Genomic DNA, 13,884 nt, shown 5'->3' with positions numbered 1-13,884 from the left:
TACATATATATATATATATAAATGTTCCCAGCAAACACCAAGTTACCTGCAACTTACGTGTGTAATATGTATCATTCAACAATATAACTAATATAACACACGTATTTTATATATATATTACAGTTATATTTTTAGTGGGGTATTTTTTAGGTAAATTAAAACTACAAGTACTATAATTTAGAGTTTGTTGGGATATATTGTTATACAAAAAATATATGCATTATCAATTTGATTTTATTTGATAAAGCATACAAATGAAATATTCTCTTTTTAAATATTTTTATATTCTCTTTTTGTCTCGTTCTTCGTATAATAACTTTAGTTCCTTTAAAATCTGTTTTTTTTTTTCAAAAATTTATTGTAAACTCTGTCCAGTTATTTTCTTAACCTTTATGATTTACATGAGTTTCACGCAAAAAAATGCATACTGCGTGAATACAATTCAGGCCTGCATATATTGAGACGAATGTATCACACATGTAACATTTTATATTTGTTACCAATGCATATGTACATGTAAATTTAACAAAAAAAACGTTAGATTTAGTATAGCAGTAAGATGTTTTTTTATTCCATTGGTAACATATTCGCATGTTTTGCATTTTTTTAAATTAATATGTTACCCTATACGATGACTGTCCCTGACATAATCTGTAGCCCAAAGTTCCTACAGGTACATACAACATATATATATATATATGTATATGTATATGTATAAATATATATATATTTTTCCCAATTACAAAGCAAACCAAAATAAAGTTTTTAATCGTATTCTCTGCATTTTATTATACTTTCAATAAAATGAAATCATATTTTCAATGTCCTTGTAATCATTTTGCATAAGTTATTTTATTTTTACGCTAATATCAAAACAACATATGGAAGAGAAAGCGCATCAGCAATTTTAAAAATTGTCTTACGTAATGTTTTAAAATGTCAATACGACTTTGTGAGATTGGAAAAAGTTTTTACATTTAAATAACATTAATGTCATAATTAATATTTTATTTATCTTATTTATTTAATTATTAAATAATTAATTTTTTTAAATTTATTTTTTTACATATCTAACATTTAAGACATGACATTTAAAAAATTTAATAGTAATATTACATTTAGAATACAGGAACGGTTAAAAGATTCAACAATAAAAACAATTTTCAAAACATTGATAAAACAGGGCGTCTATTGATTTATTTACAGTATTACAGGCATTTGGCACAGTCGATAGCGCTGGGCACAACTTGCACATAACCTCGATGTAGTTAGTTTTACGGTATATCTTATAAACGCATTTTACAGTTTGCCAATCATGATGAATCAATCATTAATACAACATATATATTACGCTAATTATTGAAGAGCGTCTGCAGGAAGTTTCTCTTGAAAATCACGATGTCCATTCCACTTTTGCACGTTAGTCGGTCATTGACGACCGCCGCAAGGTCCAAGCGACGTGTCGTCATCACCGGGATAGGAACTGTGTGTCCCTTGGGAGTCGGGACACAAAACGCTTGGGAGGCTCTTATCGACTCTAAATGCGGAATCGCGCGACTTTCCAAACCAGATTACGATAAGCTACCGTGCAAAGTAGGTGAGCAAATTTTGACAGTCTACTACTATTGCATTCATGTTGAAATTTGTTTACATACAATTATTCTATATTACATAATTCTTCTAAACAAGATTTATTGACTTCTAGTCTATTGACCTAATATTAACTATTGCTCAAAATTATATTGCACGCAATAATTGTATGTAACAATTGGCATTTATTAGCTGCATTGGTACCGAAAGGAAACTCTTCTCATGAGCTTAACATTGATTCCTACTTCACGAAGAGTGAGCTACGCACAATGTGCTCTGCCACTGCATATGCATTGATAGCTTCAGAGGAGGCATTAACGGATGCAAACTGGAAACCAACCGATGAAGCCAATAAACGTGACACTGGAGTCTCAGTAGGAATTGGCATGATAGACCTAGTGGACGTATGCATGACGTATGAAGCTCTGAAAAAGGGATATAGCAAAATCAGTCCATTCTTCGTGCCAAGAATATTGCCGAATATGGCTGCTGGTCAGATCAGTATAAAGTATGGTTTCCGTGGACCCAATCATTCAGTATCGACTGCATGTGCGACAGGCGCGCATGCTATTGGTAAATAAAGAGCGAAAACAACTGGCTGTAGCGATTATGTAATTTTTTAAATAATAAGACAATTTAAGAAGCCAGAAAGAGCTAACGTGGATATTAGTGCAATACGGATTTATTACAATAATACTTATATAATCAACAAATGTAATTCGCAATGTTTTGTTAATATTATAGATTGCACTAACAGCACTAAAGAGGATTAACAATATTGATCGAAAAGTTTACGAATCATATTTGTTAAATATGTAAATGTCATTGTAATAAATCCGTATTGCATACTACTAATATCTGCATTGATTCTTTCGGATTTTTTAAAAATCGTTTTATTATTTGATTTATTTCCAGAGCCAACTCTCTTATCTTAATTTTTAATTATTATACATAATTTTTTTTCTTATAGTCGAAACACAAGAAGTGAAAAATTTCTCCATTATCTTCAATGATAATTTTTATGTTTCCGCTTTAGGGAAAAAATTATATAATCGCTATCCTAATTAATGCTCTTTTCATATCTGAGAAATCATCATAATGAACCATCTTCCAGGTGATGCGTTCCGCTTTATCCGTGGTGGTGAGACAAGTGTGATGATATGTGGCGGTGCCGAGGCATGTATTAGTCCACTAGCTATAGCTGCGTTTTGCCGGCTACGCGCATTGAGTACGTCGAAGAACAATATGCCATGTGAGGCATCACGGCCCTTCGATCGTGACCGCGATGGTTTTGTTATGGGTGAAGGTGCCGCGATATTGGTTCTAGAGGAGTTAAATCATGCGCTCGCTCGGAACGCGTCTATCTACGCAGAGGTGCTGGGCTACGGTCTGTCTGGCGACGCATCACACATAACAGCACCTAGCGAGGATGGCACCGGTGCGCTACTGGCAATGGATCGGACATTGAAGGACGCCGGCATCGAGACCTCGGAAGTGACGCACGTAAACGCGCATGCCACATCCACGCCGCTGGGTGATGCGATCGAGGTGAAGGCGATCGAGTCACTGATGGGTGAACACAGCAAAAACGTAACAATAACGAGCACAAAAGGAGCACATGGTCATCTGCTAGGTGCTGCTGGCAACCTGGAAGCCGCCTTCACGATCTTGGCGATTAAGGAGGGCATCATACCGCCTACGTTGAATCTGCACAATTTAAATATGGAGACAAATTTGAGGTTCGCATCGCATACGAAAATGAAATGGAACACGACAACGCGTCGAACGGCCCTGAAAAACGCATTCGGCTTCGGTGGAACGAACGCATGCTTGTGCTTCACACAATACGTCAACTAAGTCCAAGAGGGAATGTGTACTCTATCTCTTTAGTGAAAAAATATCATAATCACTCTTTGAAATACTTACAAAAGAATTTCAATAATGAACTTTGAAGATTTCTAAAAAGATAGCGGAGAACAAAAAATTATTATTTTAAAAAATGAAAAAAGTTACATTATTTTGCAATCTTCATTAGCTTGAAAAAGATACAGCATGTGTCTCCATAAAGATGTAAACGTCTAAGAGTAAAAGAAAAAAAAAAGATGTCAATTATCGGATCGAACCTAATTTGAAGTATAATTAATTACTAGTCATTTCTTGAAATATTCAAGGATAAACATATAAAATCCTAAAAAGATGATCTATAAACTCTTGATATTTCTGTTCAATTGATAAAAAAGGAGCTTTTTCTCCTGTAAATGTATTGATATGTAAATATATATAAAAAATCTAAAAGAAGCAAATTCGGTGACGAATTGAATTTTACACAATTGATTACCAGTAGATAGCGGCTTAAATATTTTTAATAACTTTTATGCAACATACAATATATATGTGTACGATTTTACGACAATAATTCTTTTTATAGAATATTTTTACAGTGCGTGTAATAGAAGTTACACAGAGAGGATATACATCGGAATAATAAAATATATGTATATATATATTATAATGGAATGCAACATTGATTTTAATATTAGGATTCCGACAAATTATATCGCATCTCTTTTTGTTACAACATTGACACGAATTCACCATAGTCATAGCGCCGCGTAAATACTCTTGAAAATAAAGATTTTCAAAAAAAATACAATACTTTTCAAATCACTGAAAAACTTGTCTTTAACAACTTGCATTTACTGCGGAATCAGATCTGCCATATTTTCACGGCCAAGGCATGTTCATTCAAAATATCTGCTTATTTGCTTAAATTGCAAAGATCTATACAATCAATTTCGAGATATACATCAATATACATCAAGTTGATCCGTATACTAGTTTTATGGTATCTCAATTTATGTATGTGTTTCTGTACTTTTCTCAAAGTCAACGTTATTGTTTAACATCAGATATGAAACTATTCAATCTCTCAATATTTTTTATTTTTCAGATGCAATTTTTGCACGTAGAGATAAATAGTATTGTATAATGTTTTTGGCTTCTTAATTACATATATTCAGCATTTTATTCACATCAGGTCGACTTCGAATGATAACAGTTTCTTCAAAATACATCTATTACATTCGTGTCTCACTACTGATAGTAAATCAAAGTAAAAAAAAGAAAAAAAAGATGGAGATATATTACCATAGTAGGAATTCTTAATGAAGAATGCTAAGTGGTTTCTGATGGCTGCACAATATAGCAAAACGTTCTCTAAGCATTTGCCGGAGTTCCTGCCGCTTCTCTGTGACTTGACATTCTCTCGACTTAAATTCTAATACTTCCTCTACTGGAATATAACTCTCCTTCTCATCGTCGTCAGAAAAACAGGAATCCTAAACAGTTCGAAATAAAGCTTTTTTATAGAGAAAACAAATCCTTAAATATTTAGATTATCATATCTTAAATTTACCTTCAACATTTGTGTAAGTGTTGGACCTTTCTTTTGCAATAAAGAGATGCTAGAATTGGAATGATTAAATTTATCATGACAAGTCCCTTCGTGATCACACCATTCATCATTACAAGCTACTTCAGAACCTTCCGGTGTACTAGGAAGAGAAGAACTACTGATATTATGTTCGGAAGAGTATCCGCAATCTTGAGACGATTGTTCGCTTGAGGTGTGGTTTTTTCTCTCGGACATTTCGAAACGTTTTTTCATTACCATCCACGTAGTATATTTATTTTCACTTGGCTCCGTTATCCACGCATCTACTAGCTCGTTAGTCATGGAATCTTTACAATTGTCATAACGCCACTGATTCTCATCGATTTTCTCACCCTCCTTAACGTGAGAAAAAAAGTTTTATTTTAGAAAATTTAATACATCTATTATAGCAATACGAAATTGACAATTGTAGTTACCTTACACGACTCGCAAACATCGGATGAATCCTCCTGAGATAATTGTTTACAAGATGTACTATTTTGCTTCGATTGACTTGTATTAAGATTTTTCTTTGTTTCAGAGGTGTTCTTTTTAACTTTCTGTGAACCTTTTTTCACAGGGAATGCTAATTCTGTCTTACTTTGCGATTGTGATATACTATGTGTTTTTGGCTTCTTTAAACAATCTGGACATTTACACATCGGCGGACCTTTGTTTTTTGGATCTAGGACCTGCAACTAGTGCAAAAGGAACCGATAGTATACAGAGGCGCATATGTATATAAAATTCAGTAAATCTCGTTATTTACTTTATGTCGATTGATGTTCTGCGTCATCGATTTTGATTCTACACAGGTACAGGGGGAATCACTTTGTGATCTCTCATTTGAACACTACGATAAAATATATAACTTAGCCACGTGTTGGTAAACATATAAATTTAGTGTCATACTTAAATAAGTATCATCCGTGAGAAGTTAAGAATAAATTTTAAAAAATCAAGTCTTGCACACAAGTTCAAACATACATCACGAGAATTCTCCTTTTCCTCTGTTTCGTTGCGACGTCCCTTCTTCTTCTTACGTTTAAGACGTAATTTTTCACGTTTGTGCTGTTTCGCTAGTTCTTCCTTTGCAACTTGCTTGTAGAATAATTCCAATTGAGAGATACCTTGTTTCTTTTCAATCGCCGACTAAACAAATCAAAATATTAGAATAATCTGTTATAAATATAGGATTTCTAATATCATGTAGAGGATATTATTATATAAGATCTTGTTACCTGAAAGTTTCTGGACAATGCATCCACTGCAACAGCAGCTAATACTTTGCAAACAGTTTCTTCCTCTTTCATTCGTCGATGTATTTTGTGTAGTCGGTCTGCGATACATATACCTAAGCACGTAAGTACTTCTTCTTGAGCAATTTCCAGCGTTTTCGCGTGGCGCTCTCTGAAATTCGGAAATCTTTTATTATTCCTTCCACTAAACATTACCAGAGAATGTATTTTTGAAAGTCTACCTTCCCATAAGTGCCCATGGTTGAGCGCGACCAAGGAGAGTAGTCATATATTCCGTAATGGGTGGTAAATGAACGTGATGGTCGCGGTAGCAACGCTTAATTCCAGAATATAAAACTGCTACGTAACCTTTTTCTTTTATAGGTTCGGGTTCTCGGGTCAAGAGAGATGACGCCAATAGCACCTTGTTGCGACACTCGGCGCAAAATCTGATCATCAAAATCATGTTATAAAACAATTACGGATAATTTATGTGAAATTACATACCTATGTTTACGCAAATAAGTATCTAAAGCTTCATCGAGCGTATCGGTCTCTATTAAAGTCAATTCCTGTCGGCATGGTAGTTCCATGCAATCCCACACTTCCCTCCAAGAATTCCATATCGGTGGCAATCGCTGAATTTCCAGAGTATGTAGTACACATCGTTGAGACTTTCTATTTCTTTGTTGTTTTTCCATTAAATTATTTAACCTAGTGCTGCAAAGACGTAAATAGTAAATGTAAATAACTTTTCTACAAATGTGTTTGAATTGAGATTCTTGTGTCATTTGCATACCTGTGTCCATGTAACAATGTACAGAGCTGTTGAGGCGATTTTAAAATGTCGTCTTTTATAGAAAGCACACCATCGGAAGTGATAACCAGAGGATCTAATGCGGGATGTCCTGACTTCATCAGATCGGTGAATAATCTTTCAACACTGAACACAGAATATTTCACTATTATTTATATATTATGTACCGTTTTGCATTAATATAAATTAACTTTAATCCTTATATATTAGTTTGGATCATTTGTGTCTCACATATTTCTTTGGAAAACTAAGCACATCAAGTAATTAGTTACAACATTTATATACAATTTTTTTAAATACACAATCTTATAAATATTTTATAAAGATAATATATTTAAGAATTACTGATGTCATGAAGAAACCATTAATCTTGAAAACATTTTATTATTGGGAGTACAATTAGTTCGGTCCGTTTCCCTAAAAATTGTTTTCCAGCTGTTGTGAATGGTTCATAGTGACAGCTGATTTTGACGGTTTCAGAGAAGTTAAACTGCTAATAATATTCAGTTTATATCGCTTTAAGTTTCATACAAAAACCTTGATTTTTATTGTGTTTGAAATGTCGAATTTTGTGTTAACCAAGCAGCATTTGCGAGAGGTTTTGATTTTCTGCTTTAATTGGAAGAAAAGTGCGGCTGAAGCTCATCGAATGCTTGTCGAAGTTTATGATGACACTGCTCCAACTGATAAATCATGTAGGGAATGGTTTCGACGTTTCAAGGATGGAGATTTCAGCTGAAGCCTCGCTCTGGACAGCCAAAAAAATTCGAAGACAAAGAATTAGAGGCATTACTCGAAGAAGATCAGAGTCAAACGCAAGAGGAGCTTGCAGAATCAGGGATAATTCAGAATTGGGGATAATTCAACAAGTCGTTTCTATACGATTGAGAGCCATGATCCCAGAGGGAATGATTCAAAAACAAGGAAATTGGCCTTATGAACTGAAATCGAGAGACGTTGAAAGGCGATTTTTCAAGACGGTTTGCGAACAGCTAATTCAAAGACAACAAAGAAAAGGTTTTTTGCATCGGATTGTGACTGGAGATGAGAAGTAGATATTCTACGACAATCCCAAGAAGAAAAAATACTACGCTAAGCCCGGTCGTTGCCACCTCAACAGCAACACTATGGCCGAACATTCATGGTTCGAAGATCATGCTCTGTATCTGGTGGGACCAAAAGGATCTTGTTTACTATGAACTGCTGAAACCTGGCGATTCCATTACGGGTGATTGGTATCGGCTGCAATTGTTTCGTTTGAGCCGTGCATTGCGAGAAAAACGGCCGGAATACGAGCAAAGATATGATAAAGTTATTCTTCTTCATGACAACGCCTCATGTCGTTAAAGTTGTAAAAAAATATTTGGAAACGCTCAAATGGGATGTTTTACCGCACCCGCCATATTCTCCGGACATTGCTCCTTCTGATTACTGGTTATTCCGAAAGATGCAACAAGTCACCGGTTCACTTCTTTCGCAGAAATTGAAAATTGGCTCCAAAATTGAATCGCCTCCAAAAACGAGTCATTTTTTCGAGATGGAATTCGAAAATTGCCTGAGAGATGGGAAAAAGTAGTAGGCAGCGATGGATAATACTTTAATTGATCTGTTCATTCAGTTTGTTTTGAAATAAATGCATAAAAAAACGGACTGAACTAATTTGTACTCCCAATATATTTTTTTTATCTTTAAACTCTCATTTATCTATATTTTTATAATCAAAACAATAAAAATGAAAAATTAGTATTATATTGATCGTTATTTAAAGTATGTTAATAGACTTTGATAAAGATGTTGAAAAATTTCAATGAATCTACAACAGTTAAGGATTAATTTTTGTATATTTGTTAAAGTAATGAAAATTAATCCAGGACATGAATTATCCATTGTGTGTAATAAAGTAGAAGAATTGGAAAATTATTGTATAGAAAATTATTGTACTAAAGATGTAATCTCAGTTCAATTTACTCTTCATCTTTTTCTAATAATTAGAACTAGAAAAAGAGATAAAGAATAAGTTAAGACTAAACATAATCTGTCTTAGTGGAAACAAGTATTAATAGTATAATTATGATGTAAAAATACAAGTATCATTGCAAATAATGATATTAGAAACAATCAATTTTAGCCTCTGTGCATTTTTCTGCGTATAATAGCTACAGCACTGGCATATTAAAATAGCTAATCAAATTTTGGTCTAAAATTCACTCTGCTATTACGCATCCTCGAGAATGGAACACCTTGTCTTCTTATATCGTGTGAGTACAATAGCGACAATATGTATCATTCTAATAAAAAGTTATTTTCAATTATTTTAATAAAAGAGACAATTACCTTCTTCGACAGCCGACGCATGGTTCTGCGGCGCTCAAGATTTCAACTATCTTTTTGCAAGTAACTGCAAAAGATGTTTTGATTTCTTCCACTGTGAGTAATGCAAATTTCTTTGTAAACTCATCCAGTTGTTTACCATTGATCAAGGGATTATCACAGATAGCTCCCAAACCAGTAATATCCATAATCATCTAAAAAAAAACACAGTGACAAATTAATCTCAGAAGAAATTACAGATCAACTAACAATTCACATTCGACTAGATGACAATTAGAAACGACAAAGTAAAGTTCTTGTTCAACACGTTCTGGCTTGGCTAAGAATATTCTCTCCAGCGCGAATATAAAGAAAATAATCTGCAATAACATTATCTATTTTATGCAAAGGATTGATAATCGATGAATTAAGTACAGAGAGACCGCCTACAGAAATACGTATACAACGCAGGTGTGAGAAAGACGATAACCATTGAGTTATACTCGTTCTGTCGCAGTCGGCAACGACGTGTTTGGTTCGCTGGATGTTCTGACAACGTACGATCGCAAATTGATCGTGACAAAAGAACTGCAGATTCTTCAGAAATCGCGACCTAGCATTGTTTCTTTTTTTCTCCCCCACCTCTCTGACACCTGGCTGTAATGTGTTTTCAGTTAAAGGCCTCCCGTACGGAGCGTAAACGATAATCCGTAAAGCGATATCGCTGTTGTGCTCCAGGAGTCGCGCCGGTTGACGATCAGGGAAATTGGCGTCGCGGGCGCGGGTGTGCGCGCGCGCTCACCGTCAGGTTCTCGTCGACGATCAGCGGCATTTGCTTGCTGGCCAGCTTCACCGGCTCGTCGTCTCGCCAAACATTGACCAGCCTCGCCATTGTCTACCTTTCCGTTCGAGGTCGTTTTTGATCCCGAAGTGTACCACGAATTTCTCGCAATTTTTCGTCGGATCTCGCAAGGCGTTCGCCCGCTCGCTCGCCGGCCTGCTACCTTCCTGCAAATTAGGAATCTGATTGACGTGACCTATGTGCACGCGACGTGGCAAGCGGCTACGGGATAGCTCTGTCCGCTTCCTCGCTGAGCAACAAGACGGTCACAAAGGAATGCGACGCAAACAAAGTGATGATTTTCTACCCTGGTATATCACGCACCGTCTGCCATTTGCAACGTACGGAGTCGCCGTCTATCGCTTCTCTACTTCCGCTCCGCGTGCACCGTCCCTCCCTCCGATGGTGACGACGTCAACGCGTCACCGTCTAGCGTTGCATCGCGCGCTTTCACAAGTCTTGTTCTCTCTTTTTCCTAATCCTTATTTTTTCTAGTCACGGCTCGGCATTAACTCGTCTACCTTCTCGCAATGCGATTTCCCGAAATCTTGAAAAACTTGCGGAAAGACTCTCAAGCATCAAGGAATCATTAACGAACGTTTCGAATTTTAATAAATGCGTAAATGAGAGGGGATTCTTCTGGATACATTTCGTATCGATCCGAAAGATTTTCCACGGACTTTAACAAAATGCGTCATAGCGATCAAATCTTCTCATACGCATAGGTCTCCCATTTCAAGCGGCAAATATGAATCTGTTATATAGGAGTATAATTAGATCTGTTCTTTCCATTTGAACTTTTTGCATGGTTCATTTATACTCTTTTTCTTTCTACGTTGAAAAAAAAAGAGAAAACATGAACTATGATATTTAACTAAAAAGGACAGGCCTATTTTTAACATGCATATTTTAATTCCATTAATTTTACATAACAATAATGTGTATCATTAGCTAAAATTGTAATATTTATCATGTATTTTTTACAATTATTAGTTTTATTTTATATCTATAATATACACAAAATCATTTATTAAACATTGTTGTTTATATTAAATAAATTATATTGATATAATATATGTAGCTATTTTCTAAGGGTTTTATAAATAATTCTTCAATTCTTATTTAAAGAAATGCAGGAACTTTTTTATCGTAATTAAGAATATCAAATTAATAATAATCATATCGACTTATAACAATAATTTTATCTTTTTCTCCATAATTTCTATAAATTTGAAATGCGTTTCGATAGTTCGACATTGAATCACTGATGCCGTCCATTGCTAAAGTTTCCAAGCCACTGATTCATATATATTAATTCATCTACACTTCACGACTACACACTTGAAAGACTAGATGACATAGAAAATAGTCTAAGGACATATAAGCAGTAATAAGCAGTAATAAGTACAAAGAAAGCAGATTTTCCACCTTCCAATAACCAGCGTCGATAAGCGTGGATGAGAAAGACACAATAAACATTAAAGAAGGAAACTTGATTTTAGTTAGTTAGAACTTAGAAAGCAAAAAAAATCTATTTTCTTTGTACTCGTATCTTAAGCGCTCGCTGGAACGCAGTCCTTCTCCTTATTCCAAAAATTTTCAAGATTCGTGTAGACCTTCGGCACGGCGGAGTTGTAATGCAATGCCTCACATATGCGACAATAGTGCCTGGAGACGCTGCCGAAGTAGCCGTGCTCGTTGATCACCCGATAATGATTGCGCCACTCATGATATTTGAAATAACGCTCATCGTCGCGGTCCAAATACCTAATATAGTCAGCGAGCGCATTCGCGTCCGCGAAATCGTCCACGTGGAGGAAGGAATGTGGTGGCAATAATCTTAGACAGTCCTGCCGTGATGCTCCCATTATTATCGGAACCGCGAATTTACGGTATGCGTTCCAGAATACTTTCTCCGTCAAGTACTCTCGGCAGTTGGAGTTCTCGAACGACAGATAGAACTTATATGACTTCAAAGCGGCGCAATCCTTGTCGAAATGACCAGGACAAATGGTTCTGTTACCATCTAGACATTTTCCGATGATGTCCAGATCACCGTGAAGCAATGACTTGAGTGCTTTCACGTAGGACCACCGTCCGTTACGACCACTGCAATTGCTGCCCATTATAGCGACCAGTTTAGTCTTGGAAGTTCTCACAATAATGTCCCAATATTTGACCGGAAAGTTTTCAAAGGTTTGTATCGTTCTTCCATAGGGAACCGGCACATCGCTGTCCATTCGATATGACATGGACCAGTTGAATAGACCATCGTAGTTCGACAATTTTTGAGGACTGTACAAAAACGTGTGGAAGGGTGACTCATCTGTCAGGAAGATCCATCGTTGATTCGTCTGGCTTCTCGCCGGTAATTCAGATAGGTTCCTCGTGAAGTGTAAATGAAATAGTACGGCGTCTGCTCGATGCAGATCCTTTTCATTATAACTTAGCATGCAATTTTGCACTGAACATTGATCCCACGGTGAAAACCTAAAATTTATGATTTTGTAAATTTCGATGCTTACTGTGAAAGCAAAGACGACTTCAATCAAAATCTAATTAATTTATCCCGATTGGCAGAATCGCTTAAGACAAAATTTCTATTATAGTAAATTACAGATCGTTATTCTTATTCTTTTTTCGATATAATAAACATAATTCTATTAATTTAATAGTTTTATTCGTATCTATTACTTAATAGTGCTGATTAAAATGAATTGGAGTTTGATTGAAGTCACTTTGCCTATTTCTATCAATATAGTTTAATGTAAATCTTGATTCAACTAATTCTTCATTTTTTCTGGTTTTAAGAATGAGAAAATCTGAAGAGTAAGTTGAACTGGAATTAATGTTAATCTATATTAATAGAAACAGACATAAGTTGCGTAACCGCAATTTTATCGATTACTATCTTTTTAGCCGAAGGCTGATATAATTTCTTATCAATCTAGAACGAATTTTTATTGGTTTAAAACAAAGTTTCAGTTTTAAGAATCTGCTACGAACTTTCGTTCTAAGTCAATATTTTCGTAAAATGAATTTCAATTTAAATGTTGTTGTATCAATAACAAACCTGATAAGATAAACTACTAAGATAAGATAAATAAGATAAAAATTGATTAATTTTTAATCGAGAATTAGTTTTAAGTCTTTATAAGCATCTCAACAATTATTGTTCGAAACAACAAATGGCAAATACTATCCTCGGCTTGTATTATTTTGAGTATTCTTGTTTAGTTATTTTTGTTAAAAAAGACAGAGAATTTAAAATTTTCTAACTTGATGGATGTGAAATGTCTAATGTGTCTGCGTTCCAGAAATTGCCCATGCTTCCAAATCAGGATCAAATAAGTTTTATTGGTGGCACTTGATTGAGGGGGTGAACTCCCTTCCGGCGCCAATAACCATTTTCCAAGAGGAGATATACTCTCTACCTGAAAAAAACACGCCATAACATTTATCTAAGCTTTTCCTAATATAATGAAGAGATAGTGTGAATAGATAATAATTGCTAATAAATGTTTTATCGACATTTCACATTAGTGACAAACAAACGAAGCATTGTTAATCCTTTTTGTACGATTCTATACCGAGATAGATTACTACGTAATATTTCTTGATGTAGTTTTAGCATAATTTTTTAAAAATTTAAGAT

At 35.0% G+C, this 13,884-nt stretch overlaps 3 protein-coding genes across 13 annotated transcripts in view; 1 reads left to right on the top strand and 2 right to left on the bottom strand.

The window, feature by feature from the left end:
- The first annotated feature begins 1,240 nt into the window (after positions 1–1,240).
- Positions 1,241–3,707, top strand: LOC108689714 (3-oxoacyl-[acyl-carrier-protein] synthase, mitochondrial). Of its 5 annotated transcripts, XM_018196613.1 has the most exons (4): positions 1,241–1,279; positions 1,366–1,597; positions 1,783–2,163; positions 2,705–3,707. In XM_018196613.1, exons 2-4 carry the CDS (start codon positions 1,399–1,401, stop codon positions 3,445–3,447), a joined length of 1,323 nt encoding a protein of 440 aa, XP_018052102.1. In that variant the 5' UTR covers positions 1,241–1,279; positions 1,366–1,398; the 3' UTR covers positions 3,448–3,707. The 5 variants fall into 5 exon arrangements, with proteins under 5 accessions (XP_018052102.1, XP_018052104.1, XP_018052105.1 ...); XM_018196615.1 differs by lacking the exon at positions 1,241–1,279 and having other exon boundaries at positions 1,288–1,593; positions 1,845–2,163; XM_018196616.1 differs by lacking the exon at positions 1,241–1,279 and having other exon boundaries at positions 1,288–1,597; positions 1,891–2,163.
- An 889-nt stretch (positions 3,708–4,596) lies between these two features.
- LOC108689703 (gametogenetin-binding protein 2-like) lies at positions 4,597–10,811 on the bottom strand. Of its 4 annotated transcripts, none has more exons than XM_018196590.1 (12): positions 10,537–10,811; positions 10,191–10,396; positions 9,413–9,603; positions 7,061–7,204; positions 6,769–6,981; positions 6,504–6,710; positions 6,265–6,433; positions 6,011–6,175; positions 5,793–5,876; positions 5,461–5,721; positions 5,006–5,380; positions 4,597–4,928 (listed from the first exon to the last, which is right to left on the bottom strand). In XM_018196590.1, exons 2-12 carry the CDS (start codon positions 10,278–10,280, stop codon positions 4,752–4,754), a joined length of 2,076 nt encoding a protein of 691 aa, XP_018052079.1. In that variant the 5' UTR covers positions 10,281–10,396; positions 10,537–10,811; the 3' UTR covers positions 4,597–4,751. The 4 variants fall into 4 exon arrangements, with proteins under 4 accessions (XP_018052079.1, XP_018052080.1, XP_018052078.1 ...); XM_018196591.1 differs by having other exon boundaries at positions 10,554–10,811; XM_018196589.1 differs by having other exon boundaries at positions 10,191–10,811.
- A 607-nt stretch (positions 10,812–11,418) lies between these two features.
- LOC108689715 (alpha-(1,3)-fucosyltransferase 7-like) overlaps positions 11,419–13,884 on the bottom strand; it is a 4,790-nt gene continuing 2,324 nt past the window's right edge. For all 4 annotated transcript variants that reach the window (XM_018196619.1, XM_018196620.1, XM_018196621.1 and 1 more), the window contains exons 3-4: positions 13,509–13,663; positions 11,419–12,719 (exon numbers count right to left, since the gene is read on the bottom strand). In XM_018196619.1, coding sequence (XP_018052108.1) covers positions 11,783–12,719; positions 13,509–13,663 — 1,092 coding nt within the window. In that variant the 3' untranslated portion in view covers positions 11,419–11,782. The remainder of the gene's footprint in view (positions 12,720–13,508; positions 13,664–13,884) is intronic.

The sequence above is a fragment of the Atta colombica genome, unplaced genomic scaffold (genome assembly GCF_001594045.1).
Source record: "Atta colombica isolate Treedump-2 unplaced genomic scaffold, Acol1.0 scaffold275, whole genome shotgun sequence".
Classification (NCBI taxonomy): Eukaryota; Metazoa; Arthropoda; class Insecta; order Hymenoptera; family Formicidae; genus Atta; species Atta colombica.
Note: the sequence above shows the minus strand (reverse complement) of the source record. Positions and strands in the feature narration are given on the sequence as shown.

What these genes read in the sequence shown, in the direction of transcription:
- LOC108689714 (XM_018196613.1), top strand. Translation starts at nt 1,399, where the DNA reads ATGTCCATTCCACTTTTGCACGTTAGTCGGTCATTGACGACCGCCGCA. An exon ending in TAAGCTACCGTGCAAAGTAG is followed by an intron (nt 1,598 to 1,782) that starts GTGAGCAAATTT and finishes GGCATTTATTAG; the next exon opens with CTGCATTGGTACCGAAAGGA. An exon ending in GACAGGCGCGCATGCTATTG is followed by an intron (nt 2,164 to 2,704) that starts GTAAATAAAGAG and finishes ACCATCTTCCAG; the next exon opens with GTGATGCGTTCCGCTTTATC.
- LOC108689703 (XM_018196589.1), bottom strand. Translation starts at nt 10,280, where the DNA reads ATGGCGAGGCTGGTCAATGTTTGGCGAGACGACGAGCCGGTGAAGCTG. An exon ending in TGCGTCGGCTGTCGAAGAAG is followed by an intron (nt 7,205 to 9,412) that starts GTAATTGTCTCT and finishes TTCTGTGTTCAG; the next exon opens with TGTTGAAAGATTATTCACCG. An exon ending in CCATGGGCACTTATGGGAAG is followed by an intron (nt 6,434 to 6,503) that starts GTAGACTTTCAA and finishes TCCGAATTTCAG; the next exon opens with AGAGCGCCACGCGAAAACGC.